The following is a 25,777-nucleotide window of genomic DNA, read 5'->3' as shown; positions in this document are numbered from 1 at the left end:
ACACACACACACACACACACACACACACACACACACACACACACACACACACACACACACACAATTACCAAACAAAGCGGAAAAAGGGAGAGGAGAAGAGGTGGTGGAAAATGGAGTTTGGGATTATCTCTATTAAACTAAACAATAGGTTTAGGTTTAAGAGAGAATAGACCCCACTGATGAAGATAAAGTCGGCGAGTAACTCCGCCCACCCCTATGCATAGGGATGCACCAAAATGAAATGTCCCAGAATCTACCATATAGACGGATCTGGTTGACCAGATGTTACCAAACAACCAATCTTTTCTTAATAACCTTTATAATAAAATTCTGTAATTCCACCTTTATTAAGTTGCATCCAGCTACAGCACCACCTGACTTTTTTTTAAAACTCATACTCAGCCAACTGCTATTCTTCTATCACTTAGACTGCATTTATTACCCTGATCTGCTCTGTTCATTTGATGCAGTAGGCTACTATCACTACACAAATATGAACTCATAGGTTCGGCTTCAAGTTACTTTAAAGGAGCAGTGTGTAGGATTTAGTGCCATCTAGCGGTGAGGTTACAGAATGCAACAAACGGAACGCTCCTCCACCCACAGCTCCCTTTCCAAGTGTGTCAGAGAATTAAAGTGGCCTTCAGGTAACGTGAAACAGTGTTAAGGCCCTCTCAAGACCCTCTCCCTATATAAATGGCTCAGTCTAAACTAATAAAAACACAAAGATTCTTCATTTCAGGTGACTGAATATTATAATCAATGCATATAGATCAACCTTAATCCTTCACATTGTACCTTTAAACATATACAAATGAGCCCAAGCAGTCCGATACAGTGAGGAAAAAAAAAAGAGTGCTTGTATTGGATCTGAATAAGCCGATACCCAAAGAGAAAAAAAAGGTCAGATTGGTGCGTCACTGGCTATAGACAAGTAACACCAGTTGCTGTTTCCCAAGTACTGCTGAAAAAGTATGCAGCCCAAAAACTGACCAAATCTGGGAAAAAGATTATCGAACGAGTAAATCAATAAATGAAACTGTTACAGCAACATAATTAAAGCAACAGGTCTTTAATATTTATTAGACTATTTATATGTCATTAAAGAACCTTATAAATATGAAAAACATTCTACACTAACAAGAACCCAGTCACTGTTTGTGTAATCAGTGCGCAAATGACAAATTCAGATTCACCAGAAGTTGAGCAATATTCATAAATTGATCTCTATTGGCAACCGACAAGAAGACACAAAACATCTTTGCATATATTTCTTCAGCCTCAACTGTAGCCGTAGCTATTATGCAGCACATCAATGACTCACCACATCCATAACCCTGAGCTCCTCAAACACACAGTCGCTCTGTTCAGAAAGATGATGTCACGACACAGAGAGATCGGGTTCTGCTGATCTCCCCAGATCTAGTCCACGTCCAGTAGTGGACGGTATACATTTTAGGTGCTACTGTATCACTGCACTGCTGACACTCTAGGGACAGAAATGTCAGAGTCACTTGGGGGAAGCTCTTTAACCCCTGTAAATATTAAAAATACATTTGGTCTTTTTAGTCATATTTTCAAATTAAATTAAATGAAACATAAATTCAAATTTGAAGAAAAAAAGAAAAAGAATTGGCACAAACCTTCTTAACATTAAATTGGGGGGCCTTCAGGAGATTCCTTTTCATCTACACCCATTCCTCAATGTTCCTAATTACATAACCACATAACGCCAGCTAGGTCGTCACACAATTATGAAATAGCTCCACATGACCTCATAATCAGTGAGCGTGAGATACTGTGGTGTTGGAAGCCAACGTGGCCAGACGTGCTGTCGCTGAGGGCTTGTTCACTGTTGGTAAAACTCAAACACAAACCACCGCGGGTGAAAGAATAACCCCATCTGTGTCCTCATGCGCCGTCCTCACAGAAACCTTTGTCTAACCTTTATTTAAACAGGCAAGTTGATTTTAAAAAGCACAGCAGCTGCATGGATGACACGGTCTAAATTAAGTCCATGTTCATTCTGTATCAGCCCAACTTTTCTGACACTGACATGCACTCACTTATGAGCTCTGGAGCAAAGACAAATGCTTGAAGGCAAAGCTTGAAGGAAAGCTATTTATATATTAAAGGACTCTGCTTGTAGAGTCTTGATGGGATAAGGGATTGGGGTGGAGAGATATTGACTGACCAACTCCCAGACAATCCTTCCATCTAGTCATTCAGGGCTGTTGCCACAGAGATGACCCTGCCATCGCTGAAGCCTGCCTGCAGCTTCAGGGCCACATGTGGACCTTGCCTGATGTTTTTAGTCAGAAAATAGAGACACGGAAAACACAATGCTAAGAGACGCACTCACACACACACACGCACACACACTGACTTTACATTTGCTAACCACTGCTATGCCGTTATCACCCAAACGGCCTTCAAGGACGACACTTGAGCTATTTCGAGCTTCACGAATGATCAACGTCACTCATGGCGACAGAGCAACAATCACCCAGCAAGGCCTCAGCCTTACAAAACACCTCAGCTTTTGCAGGGATTAAATCTGCACAGCTAATGTCATGAATCACAATCAAGACCCACTGCTTCTTTCCGCATCAAGCCCTCGCTGTGGATGGAAACCTGAAACCCCGGATAACATCAACAAGGGGAAATATAGCAGAGAGGGAAAATGTTCTCTAATGTCCGGCGATAAAAGCAAACCGTAGGTCAGTCTTACATAACTCCTAAATCCAAAAGATATTATTTAAGTGTATGATATTTACCAACCTGGCACTAACGGGACACAAATGCACACCTTTGGAACATTATTTCTGCCTTTTGATCTTTTTTTTCCTCACTAGAGCTTTTGTACCTGATAGCATGGTCGGTGACTAAAATGCAGTGGGATTGGTTGATTGATTTTCCGTCACTAAGATTTAAAAGGATCCATAAATCTCTGAACTGGACACTACTCAGAATCCACCATCACTACCTCACGTGCCTTCGAGCAAAAAAATTGTTTCTAAAAGATTTATATATTTTATGGATTCCTTGTAGGAAATGAAGCAATCTATTCATTCTCATTGAAACCAGTCATGTTTGTCAGAGGAAAGCAAAAGTTAAAATGAAAACATGTCGAAATGTGAGCATGTGTTTTTATCATTTGCACCATTTCCAGCCACACACCGTACTTTTCTTAGCCATGGTTTACACCCACTCACAGTTCCCTCTTACTGTCCAACCAAAACAATTTTCATCCTGCCTTAACCAGCTGACATTATTTATGCATATACAAAATGATTTATTTCCATTAAACTAAATTTGTTTTGTGGTGGTACTAGCACATTATTAATACACAAATTAACACATGTAACTCAATGATGTCTAAAAATACAATTACTGTAAATGAAATGCCTTTATGTATGTCACTCACCTGTACTTTGAAAACATAAGCACACTCCATAAAACTCTAAAACATGTAGAACTGTTTCTATACTCATATTTGATATTGAGAAAATCATTTTGAAAGTGCATCTTTACAACAGTTCTCATAAACTGGACAACCAAGTAATATAATCCAATACAATGTTTAAAGAGGTACTCCAGCAATATAATATTATAGTTTCATTCATTTGGAGGACTCACTACATATGAATTAAAACAAGAATGGTCAAAATGACTTTTTGTCCCAAGTATGTGTCAAGTTTCAAAAACATTAAACTCCATAAGTCCAGTTTGTTACACAGTCTTTCTGTATAAAAGTGTCATCTATGGGCCGATCATCATGACATCATCAGGGTTATGTTCTCAGACATTACGGAGTTCCTCCAGAACAACAGAAGACATTATATGACAGTAGAATTCCTTCTAACTAGAAAACTTATCCTGTGAAATCTGTGGAGTGCTCATTTATTGATAACATTTTTCACCTCACAACAGTACAGAGCAGAGAGTTTTACAGGTTCTACACAGTCTTGCCCTCGCAAAGCCATGAGCGGTTATATTTTACACCACAGACGGGCCATATCGGAACCAAAATGACTCCAGTGTCTCCACCTCTAACCCTGTGGTGCTCCTGCAGAGGACAACGCTGACAGTGTTTCAGTAAATGTTGCTACAGCAGTTTTGTTCCTGGATCTCACACAATGTGAAATCTGAGAACAAGAGGAAGTGCAAGTAAATGCAATAGTTGGACATATATAAAGTATGCCACAATGAAACAGCTCCCTCTTATGGAATCAGTAAGTGTGACATTCTCTGATGAGACATTCACACCACTTGAAGACCAAGAACATACGGTAATGAAACAATGGGGGAGAATATACAGATGAACACACATTATTTATCTTTTGTTTAATGACATGAAGCTGCCGTATGATGTAAATGCTCATGTGTGGAGTGTCTTTTGCTTGTTGAGTTATATCCTACCTTTGGGGTTTCCATATCAGTTTCTTCCACTTCTTTTGCTTGGCCTATCAGTGAGGGTAGAGAAGAGTGAATGAGAGGTTTTGGTGGATTATATTTGCTTTTTCATGACGTGATTGTCCTGATGGCAGTTGGCGCTAACCTAAAATGCACTGGTATTAATATCTTAGATCTGCTACGGTTTCCAGAAGTAACTAGACTAAAAAACAAAACAGACAAAAAACTGTACTGTAATGGACAGTACTCTATGTTATACAGTATTTTATTATCTCTGGTCTTCACAAAAGGTGAGGAACCTTTCTTTTTGGGTTTCTTGTAGTTGGTTCAGACGACCTTTTCACTGCTAAGAAAAGGACCAGAAACCACGCTTTCAGTCATCTTGGTACGCATATTTTGTGAGCTCTCGAGTTCAAATGACAAGCCCCAGCGTGGTCGTAAATATGCATTGACATTTACTTTAAAGTCTTATTCCAATCCAGACAATTGAAAACAAACGAGAGTTGTTTGCGACTAACATTTCACACAAAAGTACATGCATGTGCATTTGTGTCTTCGTGCGCGCAACGTGTTATTGGGCTTGCAGAGTGCTGTCACTGCTGTGACTCAATACAGCGCGCCCACGTGTACCATGAATCACTGTGATCAGAGGCCCTCAACCACTCCTCCGTCTATTCAATCAATTCATTTCTGCTGTGGCACCTGATAATACATTTGCCTCTCCAGTCAAAGCAATTTCTTCCCACTCCTTTACCCCTGACCGAGTTTCCCAGCACCTACTGAGAAGTTTCTCTCGGCTGTGCGACAGCTAACACAGATCTAACGCCTGTCAGTGAGGTAATCAAGTTAACAGTTTCTCATTGAGAGAAATGTATTAACTGAGGAATTTCCTTTTGAGATTAAACACCCAAGCATTAACATTTAGGACAAACGCTGTGCCGCTGATTGAACGATGTTCAAAATGTTGACCCTGAGTGCCTGTTCTCTCACAAACGTAGGAAGCAGAGGAACAGAAGGAGCCCGAAGTAAGAACGCTCCATGGCGCCTTTGGAGCAGCTAGAGGGGAAATCAATCAATGCCTGCTACGGTGGAAGGCAATGCAGAGGAGACAGATTACAGATTACACCACTGATTAATGAAACCTGAAAAACAGACCTTCCATTAAAGAGGGATATGTTTCATAAAGGCAATCTGGCACAAAGAATTGAATTTGACAGTTGATGTCTTCAGAGTTTAGTGTTAATCCTCTTCGGCTCTGCATTGTGTTATTCATTTTAACAAGACAGATTGATTCACCACCTACAACATATTTAAATCTCATCCCCGTGGATATGCATCTGGATAAGGGCGCTTACTTGCAGAAAGAAAACTAGATTAAATGTTGGCCTGCTGGGGCAAAGATATATACATTTAACGCAATCAGCTGGATTGATTTTCTGATGAACATATGTGAATTACAGCGTGAGTCACTAGAGGCCCTGTGATGAGTCAGCGGTGAAGTCCTGTTGGATGTAGACACATGGCTCACCTAGATTGATACAGGGGGAGCTGCATGTGCATTATGGCGGACTCTACTTTGCTCCGTAGTCTCCTTATCATTGCCCACATACTGTTAGTGCCCCACTTTACTATTTTGAGTGCTCCAATGGATGGAATGAACTCCAGCTTCATTACCTCACCGACCACAAATTCCCGCTGCAAACAATACTCCATTAATGAAGACAGTACATTAAGTGGTCTTAATGACGAATGGATTGGACGGATGCGGACAGACTCGTCTCTAAAAGACACAGCCGGGTCTAAATTTAGTCTAGTTCTTGCCATTAAATGGCATATGTGCATGACATATCTCCCGTAACTCTACGGTGAGGCAGATGTCCACCTTGCATGAAAACAAGACCTTTCACAAAAAGCGGTCAGTGAGTGTGCCAGTGACAGACAGATTGTCTACGGACAGGGTACTTAATGAATCACCTACAGGGAGGGACGTCAACAGCTGGCCTAAGATACAGGCTGTGATATGATAATGACTCAGGTTCAGACCTTTTATTGGAACTGAGATGGCTAGATGAATCACTTTTGAAATAGTTCTAATCAAACTACAATTTGAGAGTCTGCAGAGGAAGAACCATATGTTCTGTTTATATCTAAAAATGACTACTTTTAAATAATGTTTGCATAAATTAAGTTTGGTTAAGACTCTTACTCATTAACTTCACATTTTGGAGCCATAAAATGAAAGCCAAAAGTTTGTCACACAGTCTGGGTTTTAATACAATTTTAGTGGTTTAATGGACAGTTCTGTCAGAGGAGGCGTTCATCTCACTGACCATCAGGTTCTAGTGGTGGGAAGACTGGTCACAGTATTCTTATATATAAGACATAATCATGTTATTTTGAGCTTTTAGATTATGTTGGTGGGGTTCAGTTAACCACGAGGGGTGCTGTGGTTTTGAAGACCTGAAGAAAGAGATCATGGTAAATCCCAATCCCAATATATTCTAGAATCTTGCAGATATTTAAGGTTGATCTTTTTTTCTACTTTGTTTTAGCTTTGAGAAATAAAAGTGATTCAAGTTTGCATAGTGCCAATATTGAGTATTTGTTCGCCCCACATCCAGAGGAGCTTCATTAACTGTTTGCCAGTCTGTGCCTTAGGATTTGGCAAATGTCATTTATTTTTGATTGTCACTGTCATGAAGCATCTCCACAAACATGTGCTGTTGGTAATGGCTAGCCAAGACCACTCAAGATGTCATTAACAGCAGTTTCTAATATTTCCTTTTGACCTATATTAAACTGAATAACACACTGAAACAATTCAGTTTCTGTTAATATGAGTTAATGATGCGAGGACAAAAGAGCTGAAGGATTCACCTAACATTTTCAGTAAATTAATAAGTTAGTTATTTACCTTGTGGGTTTTTTTAATATCATTTTTTTCCAATCAAGAAAATTAGCTCACCGGTCTACGTTCTGCATGTGACTGATATTTCTTACGTAAGAAAAAAAACACCTCTTCTGGAAGTTTTTGTGAATGGCCAAAAGATTGTGTAATATAGACGGATGAATGTTGATAGCAAAGAAAAAAAATACACATTATGTATTACTGTATGAATGAAATGCCACTATTTGTATCACCCTTTAAAAAAAAGGTGAGCCCATTTTATAGAACTATTCTCACACATGCTCTTAAGCTAGCAATCTCTTTTTTTTCAAAAGCAGAGGAGCTATTTTTTCGAGTCTCATAATAGCAATAATGAATTTAAGTGTGCTTGAGCTACTAGCACTTCCTCTGCTCCTTAACGACTACCATCGGTGATTCATAAAAAGGGCTGCAGAGGTAGTAATGTGAGTGTAACACAGTAATACCTGCCAGGAGTATTTATCACAGAGTGGTTACCTGAATCAGCGCTAGGACTGCCCTGTATCCCCATCGACAGGCACAGTAAATCTAACCAAATTGCCCCTAATGGACCCGGGGAGCAGAGATCACAGCGGAGATTTAGGAGGCCTTGAAGCCAGCTGGAAAATCCCTTCTACTCAAACGTGTGTGTGTGTGTGTGTGTATATGTGTGTGCGGTGTATATTGCAGGGAACACTTGACATACGGTGATTTATTCCACCACGCCCTGCATTCATCAGGTTAAAGTAAATGTATTAACAACTTTTGACACATTTGTCCTATTTGAATGGACTGCTGATGAAATGAAAAGCTGACAGATAATATTTAAACACTGTATTTGCAGAGCCAGTCTGGAAACAGATATAAAAACTGCCACACCTACAGGAATAAATATATGGAACACTAATAGAGTCACATCTTTATGTATTGAATGTATCAAACGGCACCTTTACATTCTTTTTATGTTTTAAAAGGCTCGTTTAATTTCTTAAGCAAGTCAGACTAATGTACTTGACATTCAAAAGTCTGCTGTGGACGGAGGGAAAGCGGGTGCATTTTGGCAGCAAAGGTCAAACAGAAAAGGGTACAGCGGCAGAACAATAGCAGGGTCGTTGTGATTCGGGCAGTGGAAACTACAACAGCACTTAAGTCAGTAGATAATCACAGGACTATTGTCAGACAGACAACTCTGGATTATATAAGAGCAGTACATATAGTAGAATAGGTTGAAATAAACCAGTGTGGGGTTTCTTATAACTGTGAAAAATCAGATTTTAGATACAGAGATATGTCAGCTCAATGTTTAATACTTGCCTGTATTTAAATCTTTGGAATCTATCTTTTATTTGATCTCTTATATGAAAATATAAATCTTGACAAATGCTATTGTCATGTTTTTTTTCCCCAAATGTTTTTAATGTCATACATTGAGTTTGCCATGAATTAAACATTCTTTTCACATAAATGTCATGCATCTCATCCGCTACCCATGTCAGCTAATGTGCCGAAACTCTAGACTACAGAATGAGGAAAAGTGCCAGAGCTAAAGAGAGGTAACAGAAATCAGACCTGACCTTATGTTTGTGCATGTTGAACAGGCAGACACCATCCTGGCCTCTCTCCTGGCTCTCATGGCCTCTCTTCAACCTCTGTCCCGCTGTTTCCTTGTCAGATTGTCATTTGTCCAGCATGCTTTGTCATCATCGCCAAGCCTCATTAAATCCCCCGCGTCCTCCTCTCTTATGCGGTGCATCCAAAAATCAGTCAGAAGAAAAAAGTAATGTCACCGGCTCAGACACTGAAAGTTGCAAAACAGACAACACTTGTTAAGCTAGAACGCCTGTTCGGAAGCCGCAGGATGTCCAGGCTGACTGAATGCCCCTATCCTGATAGCAATATGTCTAAACCGGTGTTCTCCTCCTTGCCCACAATCCCTCACTGCTATCATCAAACCCCCGTCTTTCCTCCCTGTAAATCAAAAACACGGTGACTTTCAATTTTCCGTCCAGGTGGTTTCGCAGCCTCGCTTCCTACCGCATCACCTCACATCTGCTTCGCTGAGCCATGGATGAGCAGTTGTACGAGGGAGGATGGGTCAGGGATGCGAGCTCTCTGATTGGCCGGCGGCCCATGGTGTGTGTGTGGGAAGGTCCCTTTGGTAGGCTCCGTGCGAGCGGCTATGCTCGATAAGGGTGGTCCTTCACCTCCTTTCCTCCTCTCCCTGCTTTATCAGCCTCCCTCCCCTGCTTGGCTCCCCCCCCTCCTCTTCCTCCAGTCCTCCTCCTCCTCCTCCTCCTCCTCCTCCTCCTCCTCTGTCTGCGCTACGAGCTGCACGCGCTGCACTTGCGGTGCTCGACCGAAGCTTTCGCGCCGTCTTTGTAAGGAGAACAGTCAGTGATGCGGTGGCTGCACGCACACAAACGCACACATGAATATGGAGAGGGGATAGCAACTACGTCATGAATTCATTGCATCTTGCAGACATAACTACCCTGCAAAGCCCATGACCCAAATTCACCAAAAAATACACACTTGCATCATTGTCAGCATCATAATCACCATTTGGATGTACTGAAAGGATCTTGCGTGCAGCTAAAGCTTTACAGGTGTGCAACTACAGGATTTATAAGGGAGGACTGCCAAGAGGAATCAGATAGCTCTAAAACAAATCTAGAAAAAGATTAGACAGAAAAACAACAATGCTGCAGATGTATCCATTTAAGGCCAAGAAAGAGAAATGAATAAAGATGATTAGATAAAAAAAACTAATGTGACCTAAAAAACAACAACAAATAAAAAAGTAAACAAAAATAAATACATTATTTTGTGAAGTATACCAGATTTGAGCAATTATAAGGATGATTTTAGTACATTTTCTGATTTGAATTCAACCTGGATTGGGTAATAATTAAATACGTTATCTAGGTTTAAGTGATTTATGCTAGACTGTACCGATTTATCCTTTCCTTTTTTGAAAGTCATCCGCAACAAGAAACTCCTCCAACTCGTCTATTTGTGAGTATCATTTTCTCAATATGTTGGATCCATGCTTTTTCGGAGGCCTACTGCACAAAGTAAAGAGGAAGATCAGATTATGCTGACCTCCATCACTGGAAGCTAATGTCTCAAAACCACAGACGATGATCGATAATCCTGCAATTGAGACGGCGGAAGAGCAATGCGGACATCAGAACAAAGGCAGAAAAGACATCAAGTACAACGCGGGACTGTTTAGGAGAATCTCAGCAGCAGCTCTCTATGATCGTCATAATAAGGAGGAGATCAGCTACTGTCACATTATTCAACTTTGCAGTCATTTTCATCGGCAATAGAATACATCAGAGCTTCGGTCTGCCTTTGCAGACACACTGACAGCAGCTGACTTGAACATGCACACTGCAGAGTTTCCAAATGCACTTCCCTCCTGCACACTTTGTCCAGCCAAAGGGCTTTCTGCATGCATTATTTACAGTTAGCTTTATATCAAACTAAGTATTGATCTTTTGCAGTTTGTGTGACCCCGGACCACTTAGGAGATACCTGCAGTGGGATTTCATTGGATACAGGAACAGATTTAACAGTATCTGGTTTGTATATCGAGGAGTTAATGTATATTCATGTATTAAAACATATGTGTAATATGAGACTAGATGTCACATGGGACGCATACATTTTAAATGTAATTTTCATTGACTGAAAGGCATCTCTACAGTTACAGTTCATTTGCAAGGCCATCATATCAACAAATTCAACAACAATTTTCTATAATATTGAAGATGGTGTGCTCACTATTGGGCGACTGGTTGATGCGGGCGAGTATTGATGCTGCTTAATTCATCAAAAAGAGCTTTTTTCACTGTTAAACAATGAGCTGGGCTTCAGCTGAGTTCTCACACCAAGCCAGAAAAAAAATAAGTGTAACTTCAACCCTTGGTCTGAGCTTAAGTCCACTGCATAATTTTGAAAAATGCAAAAAAGTAGTCAAGGGGCTGAGAGATGAAACCACGCCAACTCGATGCAGCGTTGACAAATATGACAGCAAGAACTGTTGACAGCTAGCTACAGAGGCTTGGGAAATAGCGATATGGCATGGGGCATTGAATTTGATGGATTTACAGTTTATCAGACCACAAGTTAGAATTACACACATCCCCCCCCCGCCTCACCCCTTGCTACTGGGAGACTACTTTGCCAGGAGGAGAGCGTCACCAGCTCAAGACACGGGCCATCTCGACTGTAGCAACTCAACACTTTCACACTTGTGGAAGTTACGTACTGGACAGTGATTTTGCTTCCAAACAAATTGTAATGTGACAAAATCAAACTTGTAGATACAAATTTTAGACTCAATTTAAATCTAAATCTACATTTTTAATCTTCATCAGGTGAAAGTGAATGAAGGTGAAAACAGTTTCAAGTGTCAGACTCACACATCATTCTGCACAGTCAAGGTCAAACAGCCATGTGAAGTCACAAAAATCAAAACACATGAGCGGACGGCGACTAAAAATATTGCAAGATCTGTAAGTGATGACATCACACTTAATACTCGGAAACAAAAATAAGCATCACTTCATCTAATTGCTGGCTTTCCGCCACATATCACACTCAACATTAGGATAAAGACTGTTGTATTTAAGCTTGTTTTCAGTCCATCTTCAAAGTCATTGATTTTTTCTGACTACTTCCACTAGAGATTGAAACAACTTGAGTTTAAACATCGCCTTTTCCCTCAATTTCCATTTACACTGCACAGCTACTGACTCGAAAGATGATCACAGCCAACACAAGCTGTGTTCAATAAACCATCTCTGGGTTGTTTGTAGTGCAGAGACTCCTAGTGGTTCAAACCTGGCTGGGCCTTCTAGTCACCCATCTCGCATGACTGACCACTCGAAGCATACCAAACCAGACAAACGCATACCAGAGCACACACACACACACACACACACACACACACACACACACACACACAAATGCACCAAAATAACATTGTCCACTCAACTCAGAAAATGTGCCACATGAGCACCACTTCTCCCGCCTGATCACTGCATGCATGGTATAACCCTACACACACACACACAAAAAAAAAAAAATCAAAGAGCTTCTCTAGTTATGGCCTCATAACAAGCTGTGAATATAACTTCTCACGGCAAAAATGTATCTTACATAATGCACAATATATAGAGACACCATAAGACATAATTTGCGGAAAATTCCACTCATTAACACATAAAAATATGCAAAACCAGATGTAATAAAATGTAGATATCATTATGAAAACTAACCCTTATTTAATAAAATAAAATGACAATAAACTCTACCAGTCACAAAGGAGGAGATGTAAATAAATACAACAGGTATTATAGAGTCACAAATTAGATTAGATGACATTTATTTGAAACCCAGCAGCAGAAAAGATGTCTTAAATGTTTTGTAAATGTTCAGAGTATGAACTGTGATAATAAATCAATGCGTATTCAAGTTCTCCTCCACCACCTTAATCATGGAGGACCAGCTATTTATAAAGTCCCCTTCCAACATTTCCCCTGTGGTGCACCACAGGGCTACAAACATCACTACCCATCACTTACCTTTTCCAGCTTGTGCCTTGAACCCCTTTGCTTCAGGACTGGCACAGTGTCCCCACTTGTGACAGCAAAGCCTTCACACCCTGAAGGATACAGTGTGTGTGTGTCCACAGTGTGTGTGTGTCCACAGTGTGTGTGTGTGTCCACAGCGCTGACCTGCCACAGGCCTCGCTAGCTAAAAGACTAAAAGCATTGCATCGGTGTCCGACTCACAAAGCCCTGTTTGTGTCTGGTGTTGTTTGTCCAATAAAAGCAAACAATGGCATTCCATGGCTTGCAACTGTATTCACAGCAGGCCTCCCCAAATGTAAAGTGCATTCAGACACCTTGGTCGGCGGACAAAGGCGCGAATCTGTGTCACATGCCGGGGTGGGCGGGCCGGGGCAAATGGGGTGACAGCGAGGCCGGCCCCACTGCATCTCCGCTCCACGATGAGCACTCACACACCGGCATACACAGCATGCTCACACTGCTAAAGTAAAGGAGGAGGCATCAGAGAGAAGACTTACCTGATTTTGTCCGCTGCACTGTCAGACCTGCAGAGGACAAGAGAGGAGAGAGAATTTAGTCATGGGGCACTGAATCCACTGATCTTTTAATTCACTCTTATACACCACATTACCACTTTGAATATTGCCAATTCTAGTAATAATAATACATTTAATAAATACATTTTTTTTATTTATACCTGGATATTACTTTATTGACCATTTTAAGAAGTATCTAAACAATGAATTAATGGTTTATAACACATAATCAGTTAATTAGGAGATAATTTTAAGTAGATATTAACACTTCCTCCTATGAAGCATTCATTACTGGTAAATAAATAGTTATTGTATTAAAAAAAAAAAGAAAAAGAGACCCAACCCAGTTGTTATCATAAATACTGATATAATATGTTTAAAATCTACCTGTGAATGATTGATAAATTCTTAAAGATGCATCGTATTATTATGCAAGGATAAAAATATGTTAGAAAGTGTAATCAAGCATTCATTAACCATTTTCATAACCATAATCCAGTTATGGGTGAAAGAAGAAATAGCAATCATTGACAAATACACTAACAATTTAAAAAAATCCCTCATATTGTAGTGATTTTTCTGTAATGCTATTACACCTGCTAATATACTGCTCAATTCCTCGAGCTCCCATTACTTCAGATTATTGAAAATGACAACGAAAAACATTACTAAGCAGATGACACACAGATTTATATAGTAATATCAGGAGACCACAGTTCCTGATATTAAATAATTGCATTAACCATCAGTAATTGGATGTCCTTACGTCTCCAGTTAAACAAATAAAAAACAGAAACAATGCTTTTGGAGTGGAATAATAGCAATTGAATATTGATAGGGCTCTGTCAATAATGTTAAAGACCACTAACCAAGCCAGATGTTTTGCTATAATTGTGGACTTACACCTACACTTCAATAGACACATTTAAACAGCTGCAGCTGATTCAGAAAGCCGCTGCTAGAGTTCTCAGTAAGAACAGGGAGTGGATCACATCACTCCATCGATCTGTACACTGGGTCCTGTTTGTCATATGGTTGTAAAAAAAATTGTAAATACTGCTGTTGGTTTACAAAGCGCTGAAAGATTGAGGGCCAAAGTACATTTCTGAGCTGCTGCTCCGTTTTAAACTGCCAGCAGTTCATCATGTGGAACAAACTCCCAGAATACTTGAGATTTGATCCAACTCTCTTTTAAAGTTCTTTTAAATCACTATTTATGCATAGTTAGCACTTTACTGTAGCTGCACTATAAATATTATTGTATTTTATCTTACTTTTTATCCAACTTTTAATTTACTCTTTTGAAATCCTATTAATGCTTCACTTTTACATTGTCTTCTTACATCACCCCGTGTTATATTCATATCTTGCCTTTTATGTTTTTATGTACAGCACATTGCATTACCTTGTTGTTCATAGGTGCTTTACAAATACACTTGCCTTGCTAATACATGCTAATAGGGGGAGCAACAGTAAAGTGTCACTCTCCAGTAGTTAGATAAATAAATACTCTACGCTGCAAAGGCACGTCTCCGTGTGTAACCCTGCTTCACAACTCATAACCATGTGCTGCGTCATCTTCACTGATGACTCATATTTCACTGTCTTAGCAAAGTCCTCCTGTGATATTACATAACCATCTGCAGTTCTCGTGGAGTTGAACTTGGCAGAAGCATCAGATGCTAAAAACACAACAAACGACGGCAAATGAGCAAACTTGCTCGCATGTCATCACCCAGGAATCAATCAGAGTCTCTCTCCCTGAACCGCCGCGGATGAGCTGATAATCTGGCAGAAGCAGCTAAAAATCACAGCTAGTGGTACATATTAGCCGGCAGCCTGCCGTCACTGCACACAGCACACTGAGCAAGAACTGCAGCACACAAAACAAACAGAAAAACCAATGCAGTGAGAGCAGAACAAGACCGAAGACCACGGAGACCCGAGAGGCAGGTAAGAGTTGTGGAGATGCAGCGGTGCAGCCTCCAGGCGGAGATGCAGCTGCTTTTTACCTGCAGAGGAGACATGACATTCCGTGCCCTCTAAAGCCGGCTACAGAACGCTGCTCTCCCTGCAGCTGCTGCAGACGCCCGTCACTAGCTATCACCAGCACAGCCAAGAGAAGAGCAGCGAGAAATCCCATAGGTTTGACAGGTACTGTTCCTAATTCGAGCGAGTGTGGAGACACTGAGCGGAGAAAAAAAAGAGAGAGAGTGCGCGGGAGGGAGAGCCAGAGAGAGAGAGAGAGAGAGAGAGAGAGAGAGAGAGAGAGAGAGAGACGAAGAGGAGGAGAATGCAGGACAGAGAGAAAGAAAGAAAGAGCGGAGGTGTAGTGAACAGTAACACAGAGCTGGAGGCAGATAAGTGGGTGGTTATTACAAGGCTAGACGGAGAGGATTCCTACACTTTCTCTTTTTAACAGAACATTCAGGGAACATTTTTTTATTTTATGAAGTAGGTATTCCTGCAGTAATCAGTCTATCTCTATGAGGGCTACATTTTCTATTTTTTTTAAAAGGAGAAGACAGTTTACAAGCTTATTTTAAACATGTAAAAAGCTAAATCATCATTGACGACAGCTGATGGGTTCAGAGATTGCTATTTTGCCCTCCACACGGACTGTTTACCTACATTCAACCAAAGCTTGCTCTAACCTGATTGGTCAATACTACTCGGACTACAAACTGGAACTCTTCCCATAACATAATCTTGTCCCGTTGCTTACAGAATCTGTTCATTGAGATAACTATTTAACCACATATATATTTGGCAGATTTGTTTCAACAAAAGGGTGGGATTATTCAGACAAACAGAAGAAATTTTGGTCTATTTCTGTATTTTCTTTCTTTTTGTAAGAAGGCTGTGGTTATCCGATATGACTTTAAACTTCCCTGTTCGTGCTACACACCCAGAGCTGATGAAAGGTGTTAAATTTGGCGGAGATTTTGTGAATGGGTTGTCCTTAGTCCAACAACCTGTTTAAATGAATTTTGTGATCTAAATCAGACACTTTTTTTTTATTTTTATTTCAGCTATTTAAACTTTTTTTTTTGTCAAGCATCATATATTGGCTGTTGGTGAAATATGACATTTGGGACCTTTCAATAACCATCTTGCTAGAAAAGAAACCCCGAAAAAGAAACAAATTTTAGACCAGCAACCCTGAAAATTGGGTTGCAGGACAAACAAGAAAACATTTCTGTACTCTACTTTTCATACTGTGTTTCATATATATAAAAAGTTCAGTATTGCAGAGAGTTCTACTTTGCGGACCCATCGTCTTCTTAAACTCCCGGAAGGCAAGAAACCGCTCATTGAGTTTCATCCTGGCTGCATGGCTTTACTTCAGGTACACACACACACACACACACACACACACACACACACACACACACACACACACACACACACACACACACACACACACACACACACACACACACACACACACACACACACCAGGTTACCTGGTTACACCAGGTACGTCCAGGCCTGTCACTGGTGCTCCTGTGACAATCACCACATATTCCAAGATGATAAAAAGCTAATGACATGGCTTGTCCTTCAACTCAAACTGAGCTACGGGTAAGTAGCAACACATGTGCACTATTACATGACTATTATACAGCCAGATACCTGGAAAAAGAACGGTTCATTCACCCTCTATGGGTTTTTTTTGGAGCCCTCATTAAAGTCACTGACTGACTCTTTTCCAAGAAGAATCATGTCAGCTAGTTGAAGGCTTGAATTGTGTAATTTGAAGGAAAAAGAAGTAGGTCAATTAAAAGCCACAGTGAAACAGACAAAGACAGGTTATGTATCAGTGCACCAGTATGAAGGAAGCGCCCCCTAGTGGGGAATGCGTGCAAGAACTAGAGTGATGTGAACAGAAGATGGGGAATACATTGACATTTTGAAATTGATTATTCATCCCAGTGGCATGAACCTATACGTGAACTGGTTGACAAGTTGGACACAAAAAACTGAACAGTATGTGCCCTGGCTTTGAATTCACTGTAATATAGTTATACAAAATAAGAGGTGATTAACAGTTTCAATTTATGATGTTTATCTCCAGTTTATCGAAGGACCATGGTAAAATGTTTCCTGGATTTAATCCCCTAATTTTGATTTAAGCAACAGTTCAAATATAAAAAAAATCTCTTCTCAAAATGAGGCCCGTACAGAGACAACACACACACAAACACATAACACACACACACACACACACACACACACACACACACACACACACACACACACACACACACACACACACACACACACACACACACACACACACATTGCTCACCTCTCCTCTCGGATTAATGGAGTCAAGAAGCGAGTGCTGTCATCTTCATGGCTGCTCTGCTGGCTGCTTTGCTGACTGCTCTGCTGGCTGCTGCATGGCACAAGGAAGAAAAGTGTGGCTGTCAATCATTACAGCAGAAGCAATCTCATGAATCAGGGTTTTTAATTAGTTACTATGTAAACGGCAAAGAATTACAAGGTGAAAAACATGAAGAAAAAAAAAAAGAGCATGGCATTAATAAACCCTAGTTTATAAACTCATTTTTGACATTACATTTATCTATTACCCTGCAGGGCAAAGCCTGGCAACCTGTTCTGTTTGGATTAGAGTCCTCTCTTGTTTATGTACATATCCAGTTATAACACTAGAGGGGGCTATATGACACAGGCTACAAACAAGATAAGGCTGCACTTTTTAACAGATTATAGATTTACAGATTTGTAAATTAATATATTTACAGAGAGAATTATTAACAGATAAAAAAAGGATCAGTAGTCGAGAGACGTCTGACTGTCACTACTTTCCATAAAAAAAAACATGCAGCAGTTCAAGTTATTCATTATCTAGTTACTTCCCATTTCAATGTCAAAAGGTTGACGGTTAAGATGCAGAATTAAAAAAAAGATAATTTCCCTATTCTGTCCACACTTTGACTTTTAAGAATAAAGCCATTCCGCCGGGAAAGGTCTTTATTAATTCACACTCTCACTGTGTCGAGCGTTGCTTCTGCAGAGTTTAAGGGGAACCTCAAATATACGAAAAAGTGATTTTGATGGTTAAGATACTTTTAAAATGCTTTAGATGCAATCCAATCATTATAGAAGCCATGACCCAACATTTAAACTTGTGTCGAGTTTCGAAATGCAAAATGCAGTTTATACTTTTTTTTTTTGTTGAAATAATTATCATTTTAAAAGTGTGTATAATACTCATTTACTTGCCAAAATGAAGCAGTGTGTCTTTAAGTAAAAGTCAGCTCCAAAAAAAATATTTTGTATTGTAAATGAGTAGTGTGGAGTAAAATATAGCTCCATTAATGTTGAAAATATGTACTTTTCTCGAAGAAAAAAAAGACAATAAAAGGTCAGAAAATGGAGCATAAAGTAGTTTTGGAGCATTTGTGATGGATACATATAAAAATGATACTATACGTTGACTGCGCCAAGCTAAAATCATTGCCAATATTCTACCTCCACATATAAGATAAGATAAGATAATCCTTTATTAGTCCCGCAGCGGGGACATTTTCAGGATTACAGCAGCAGAGAGGATAGTGCAAACAAGAGACATCAAACAAGATCAAAAAAAGTATTATAAATAAGTAAGTAATAACACAGTAAATAATATTAAATAAGTAAAAAATCCACAACATCGGCCTACATTATGGAGTATCACTTGAGCTCCACTCTCTCATATCTCAGCTTGTGCCTCTTGTGCAGCAGGAGAAGTGAGTCTCTCAGAGTGGACGACATATGTGCTGTAAAAGCTGATGTGTTTGTTCAGGGCTTATGCAAGTGTTTATCCTTTTCCTTGAGTGCATGTCCTTTTGTAATCAAGAGGACAGAGTTGACGTGGCATGGCCCCCCCAATGCATTAATCATTACTTGTACACAATTGCTTGAACATGTGCTTTAAAACATGACAGCAAGGAGGCGTAAGAAAATACAGTGAATTTTAAGGCCGAGTTGCAAGGAGAGTAAAACCGCTGACCATGCATTATTGGGGATCCCCCCCCAATACAGAATGCATAACACAGCTGCTTTTATGCTCACAGAATCCAACACATACGTGCATACCAAGCTGTCTTTGTTGTTAATGTTTTTGGAGTTGTAAGAGTGTCTTGTACTGTAGTTTAAAAAACACAACGAGAAGCAGTAACATTGTTAAGAGATGGAACCTCGTCATTCGCTCTCCTCCATAATAATACTGAGAGGATTGTTAACATTGCAAAGATGCTTTTTTCCTGCAAGTTCAACTGCAGATAAGTTGTGAACTAACAAGCTATTCAAGTTCATTTCCATCATCTTACTGCTTCAGGGGGCGAAGCAACTTGAAGAGCTGGTGGACAATTCTTCCATAACTCTTCTGATTTCTTGTTTTCCTAAGTTGCTTTGCAAGAGATTGTGTGCGTCTGAAATATTGAAATGCTGCGCTGAGGTGGAAGCAGTGAAGCCTGGTGAAAGATAATGCACCACCTCCTCAAAATAGCCCTGCTGCTATAAGCCTGCAGAACAGCTGATTCAGTGTGTCTGCAAACTTTTGGTTCCAGACTCACAATCTTACACACAGACACCGACATACGTACACACACACACGTCTACGGTCCAGACATCCAATACATCACAGAAAGAAAAACAGAATCAAGGCTGGAATGACAAGATTAAGGTGCTACAGTGACAAAACAACAGTGATGTCTACTTGAAGAAGGACTTACTGACCAGACACCAGGCTCCACTTTGAGCTCAGAGCAGAAACAGCAATATATCCTCAGGATTGGACACCCCATCATCACAAGAGCTTTAAGGATTTAAACCAATCTGGGCAGAAAACAGCGCAGCGTCCCAATCTCAATAAAGTCAGGAGGAAGTCGAACTCCAAATCATTTACTTTATCATGTTTAATTATTACTGGATATTTTAAAGACAACACAGCAGCAAATCTTTCACTAATGTATTTGAATACTTACTATTTTAACGGCCTCCATGAGCAGAACACCACGTTAACATTGTTCAGAATTCTCCAGATCTAATGAACAGACCACAAGCATCTGCTTGAATAGAAAAGCTCTGCCCTGTTTGTATATTAACTTGGCAAGGCATGATCCCTGATTTGGCCGGAAGACAAGCTCCAGTTACCAGTTAAGAACAAATTGGCAAGTTATGCAAAACACAACATCTAGTATTTACTACACATTTGTCAGTAGAGATGTTCCGGTACTATTTTTCCTTCCTGATACCCATACATGTACTTGCATGTATCTGCCTATTTCTGTAACTTCTGACAATCTGACATCAACAACCACTTCCCACCATGATAAGTCAGCTGTGTTAAGATGAGAAAGATAGCAGGGCTTCTCTCTTTAGTTCTCTTTTCTTTTAAGTGAACACTATGAATTAAATGCAGGAGACCATATTCTGAAAATGTGTCATTATTTCCATATATTCAAAAATGATTATGTAATCCCCTTCTTTGACCAGCAGATTTTCACTGCCGCCTCTGAGCAGCTATAAATACTTTTGATTTAATTGCTGGACAACACGCTGGGCAAACTACTTCTTTTGAGCATACTTCAGCCCTAAAACCAAGTCGAACACATCATCAGAAGTCACAGATCCTTGCACTAGCTTCCGGTGTGTCGCACAAATTGATTTTTAGGCTGCTATGCCATGAAGCGTTTAGACCCCTCAAAACTTCTGGGACAGGTTTGGTTACTGTTTCCAAAGTCCTCATATTGCCTCAAATCTTGAGGCTTAAAACATTTATAATGCTACTGCCTTTTCTTAAAAGGGACAGTGTGTAAGATTTAGTGCCATCTAGTGGTCATGTTGCAGATTGCAAGTGACTAAATACCCCTCTGCGCCCCGCTCCCTTTTCCGGAGAACTATGGTGGCCTTCAGGTAGAGATGGGTATCTTTAAGATTTTATTACTAGAAGGAGCTGCTCTTATCAATACTCACTTTTTTATGACTGAATAATTGCTTTTGAAAACATATAGGATTAGAAGTTATTCATAATTTAGATATAACTAAATATTGTTGTTAGAGCAGCAACAATAATGTTTACAACAGCAAAGTCACTTTATAAAGTCATTAATATCTCACTGGAAAACAATCTAACATGTCAATTAAATTAACATTCCTGAGTGAAGTTTATAAATGATAATAATCAATAACGAACAACACAGACATCAGTCACTATCATTCCTTCTGTCCTCCTGTCTGTTTTGTCTCAGCCAGCGGAGAAGTTTAAAGAACAAACTACGGTAAACAGTAAACTACAGACACACAGCTTCTGTTTTAGGTTGTTTGTAAAAATAAATTGTGCGTGCTGTGCTTGTGTAGCGGTGGTGGACGACATAAATGTTTTTTTTCTCAGCTAAGGAAAACATAACCATTCTTCGTTTCAGGCCATTATACACCAATGAAAACATAGTTCTGAATATTTTATTCCATTTCTTCCAATGAATACCCCTAAATGTTACACACTGTTCCTTTAAATCAAATTTGGGTCTGCTAATGTAGCCTGTTCTGTAGCTGCACTATATTTTGTATTCTCTTGTTCGTTCTATTTCATACCATTTTAGCTTATTTAGCATTATGTCGAGCACTTTAAACTGCTGTTGAAGTGCAACACAAATAAACTTGCCTCGCTCTGCATTGCTGCAGGTGCAGCTGATGTCAGAACAGGAGCAGAATCTCACGCTTGACGTCACCAGTGAACATCCTCCCGTTTTCTTACGCTCACAGATAACCATGCTCCATATTCTGCATGGCTGTAACACCAGAGCCAATGAGCATTCATGTGGTGCCTCAACTAAATCATGTAGCCAGAAGCTGCTATTCTTGTTTTTTTTTTTTTACAATGCTGCTATTTTGGAACACACTTACATTAAATATTGGGTTGTCACAAAACTGCCCACAAGGCAGTAATAAATGAATGCAGGCAACAGTGTGGACGATCTGTGAGAACATGGTGTACATTGTGTCCTCGCAACTGAACATGACAAAACCTATATCAATAATTAAATAAAGATAAACATTAAGATCTGGATTATTCATGTCACTCCTACACATTGCTTTAAGCCTTTAGATGTTTTTTCATACATGCAGCTAGTACCAAGCCGCAGACTGAGGAGGAGCCATGTCGTCTTAACGCCACAGCGTGGTATTAAGCTGAGAAACGCTTGTTAGACGCACTTACTTACGCATGTTGCTGGATAATGACAGTATTTCACACTCTGTGATGCTGTCAGGGGTTATGTGAAAAAGCCTCTGGAGAGACGATGTCTTCCACTCAGATAAAGATAACACATTGATGGAGTGAGTAATGGAGTTCTTTCTGTCTGCCATCTTTTACCAGTGTTTGATACAACAAAGCTAGCAAAGACTAGGATAAATAAATACTCGCCATTCAATTTTTTATCTAAAAAAAACAAACTGTCTTTGTTATAGGTTGTGATTTGAGGACATTGTGTACAAGGGTTGATAAAAGCGGGCGACGTCTGATCAATTTTCCCATGACTGATTATTTGAGTACAAAGAAGCAAGCAGAAGCATGGTGTACTGTATGAATTTTGCAAATACGATTTAATTGTTTTCGGTCGAGTACACGGTACAGCTACTTTTGTTCCATCTCATTGTGTCTTTCCTTGATTTTAATTATAGTTCACTGAAAATATTGCGTAATTATATATAATACCTTTTATCTGCTACCCTTCGATCTGCACATACCCATTACTTCTGTACAGTTGGTTTGTTTGTCAGCAGGATTAGGAAAAAACTAATGGCCATATCTCCATAAAAAACTTGGTGGAAGGGTGTAGCATGGGCTAAGGAAGAACCATGGGACAGATAAACCAGGGTTTACAGCAACCCCCGACCAGCTGTGCGCTCGAGATCAGACTGAGATCGAGACGTAACGACTGAAAAATGGGTGAGTAGTACTTGCTATCCTGAGACGTTGGTTCTTTTTAAACAGAAAACACGTTTTATATTGTGATATTTACTGGAAATGACAGAATACAGCCAAAATCAAGTAGGAAAGTTTCTAGTTATTCCCCTCCAGCCAGGTGCCACCTTATTTAGGTTCCTGTAGTGAAATGAGATAATAATAATAATAGATAACTCCTCAGTTCAACTTTACCAAATCAGCCATTCCTTCTCCACTGCAGCGCTTTCAAAGTGTGCGACAGGTATACAAAGAAAAAGGGCGTCTGACAAGAAGTCCAGCAGTGTTGCGTAGCTCGCGGTCATGTATATATTAGGCAAAAATAGATATTTGAAAGTGTTTTTAAGAGCAAATATTAAACGTAATTTTTGGCCAATTTTGACAGCCTTAGCAGAAATTATTTATATTTTTCACTTTCATTAACAGATCTGCGCTCTCTGTGTGCCCTTTTAGTTTAACATGAATAAATGAAGACGGTTAAACTACTCTGAAGGGGTCGATTTACTTCCTGAACCCTATGACCTTTCCTCTAGTGCCTCCATCACATACCGTCTCTCAGGTGTCAGTATATCTCACGACCAAGCATCGGATAGGAAGAGACCTATTGATTTTGTAAAGCCATCGACCCTTCCTCTAGTACTGCTGTCAGGCCAACCTTCTAAGTTTCAGATGATCTTACAGTATCACCTTATCCTTCTGTTTTAAAACACACTATCTACTGTGTGTATTTATGCTCCCCAGCAGGAAGCAGCCTGTTAGCATTGATGACCCCTAGGGCAGAGGTCTGCAGTCAGCTGAATACATTCTGGAGTGTACCAATATTTGCCTTTGATTGTCATTCTAGCAGTTCAAATATGTCAACTATACATTTCTTTTAGGTGTAATCTTAATCTAAGTTGTGCCCTCTAACCCTCACAATGCTCACATGCATTGATCTCACCTTCCTTGATCCATATGTAAAAAAAAAAGGAGCCCAACCATCCAAAAACAAGGATCAGGCAGCGTGATTTAAAAAAAACCTGATTAGCTGGTCTTCTTATTTAAGTACAAGTTCTAAGGTTCACCTGGTCACACTACACTACATAACAAAACAGCTGAGTCATAAAAAACATGTTAAAACACAACTTACTAGGACAAGATGTAGGGGAATGCAAGCTACTAAAAGATCACTGCTGATTTGTTACAACAGATTTACAAAGAGATAAGACCCTGGATAACTTTAATCCATTCATTTACAAGAATGCACAACGGATGGCATTTTCTTTCCTTAAGTAGCTACATTCATCTTTTTTTTTTAAAGATGTGTTTTGCTTCAGATGACATGTGTGAATCTTAAGAAAAGCACTTGAGAAATCAAAACTATAATTATGTCTTCTATTAAAAGTGTGTGTGGTCATTAAGCTACATGCTGTTCATCAAGCATCAATCTCTGAAAGGTGCAAAGAAATCTCAAGCAGCACACAAGTCTAAACGTTGGATCTTCCAAAATATCCCGGTTGACATGACAACAATGTAACTCTCTTTAAGTAAGTGATACAACACATTAGTGCAGGTAGCAGGGAGCTTTGAAGCAGCGTGGAGGTTTAAGGGGAGATGTGGGGAGAAGAGGGGAACGGGGAGAGGTGAGTAGGGAGGGCCCATACCAACCTGCTCTCACTGCCTTGCTCCTTCTTCTGTCGGACCTTCAGCCACTTCCTCAGCAGGAAACGCTTGCGTCGTGGTGAGGCACTGGGCGTGGAGCACCTCGACCAAGAAGAGGGAGCGTCTTCGTCGCTGGACGGCGTGATTTCAATGGAAGGCAGCTGGAGGTACTCCTTGGAGCCGGAACGGGCCTTGAGGTGACCGACGGTTAGCCTTCCCGTTTCCAGGTCCCTCTCGCTGGGCACGTTCCTCATGCGGCGCATCTTGAAGCGCTTGCGCCTCAGCGTCGGGGTCGAGGAGCTGGATCGCACGGAGCCATCTGACACTGCGTTGCGCCCTCCATCCGCATATGACGGAGCATCGTTTGGGACGCTCACCTGAAGCGAAGGGGGTCTGAGAGTGCCACTCATGGTCCTGACTACTTTCTTAAGTGCAAAACAGATTCTTGGATACAAGAATTGCAAATGCTGCAGTTCTGCAGCATGAAGGGCTGTTAGCCACAGAAAAGTTGAGGTTTTGTGCTGAAGAGATGAGGCACAAATTAGATCCTTGACAATCTTTGGTGGACTTCACACAGCCCCCCAGCCACCCACCCCCCAACCTCAGCTCTGCTTGTTTACGTTAAATCCCTCTCCACGTGCCAGCCAATGGATTGAAAGACTGGCCGAAAAGTCCTGATAGCAGATATCTGGGGCCGGACCAAGTCCTTCTGCTGCTC

At 40.3% G+C, this 25,777-nt stretch overlaps 1 protein-coding gene across 2 annotated transcripts in view; it reads right to left on the bottom strand.

Annotated features, from left to right (window-relative positions):
* The window catches only part of gramd1bb (GRAM domain containing 1Bb), a 69,803-nt gene extending 44,334 nt beyond the window's left edge, over nucleotides 1–25,469 (bottom strand). The window contains exons 1-3 of one of the 2 annotated variants that reach the window (XM_054600497.1): nucleotides 25,066–25,469; nucleotides 17,752–17,841; nucleotides 13,422–13,448 (exon numbers count right to left, since the gene is read on the bottom strand). In XM_054600497.1, the coding sequence (XP_054456472.1) occupies nucleotides 13,422–13,448; nucleotides 17,752–17,841; nucleotides 25,066–25,469 (521 nt within the window). Of the gene's footprint in view, nucleotides 1–13,421; nucleotides 13,449–17,751; nucleotides 17,842–25,065 lie in introns of those variants that run through there. The other variant, XM_054600578.1, reaches the window with a different exon arrangement.
* Between the last annotated feature and the right edge of the window lie 308 nt (nucleotides 25,470–25,777).

This window comes from Anoplopoma fimbria, chromosome 1, assembly GCF_027596085.1.
Source record: "Anoplopoma fimbria isolate UVic2021 breed Golden Eagle Sablefish chromosome 1, Afim_UVic_2022, whole genome shotgun sequence".
Lineage (NCBI taxonomy): Eukaryota > Metazoa > Chordata > Actinopteri > Perciformes > Anoplopomatidae > Anoplopoma > Anoplopoma fimbria.
The sequence above is the reverse complement of the archived record's forward strand: the minus strand, read 5'-3'. Positions and strand labels throughout refer to the sequence as shown.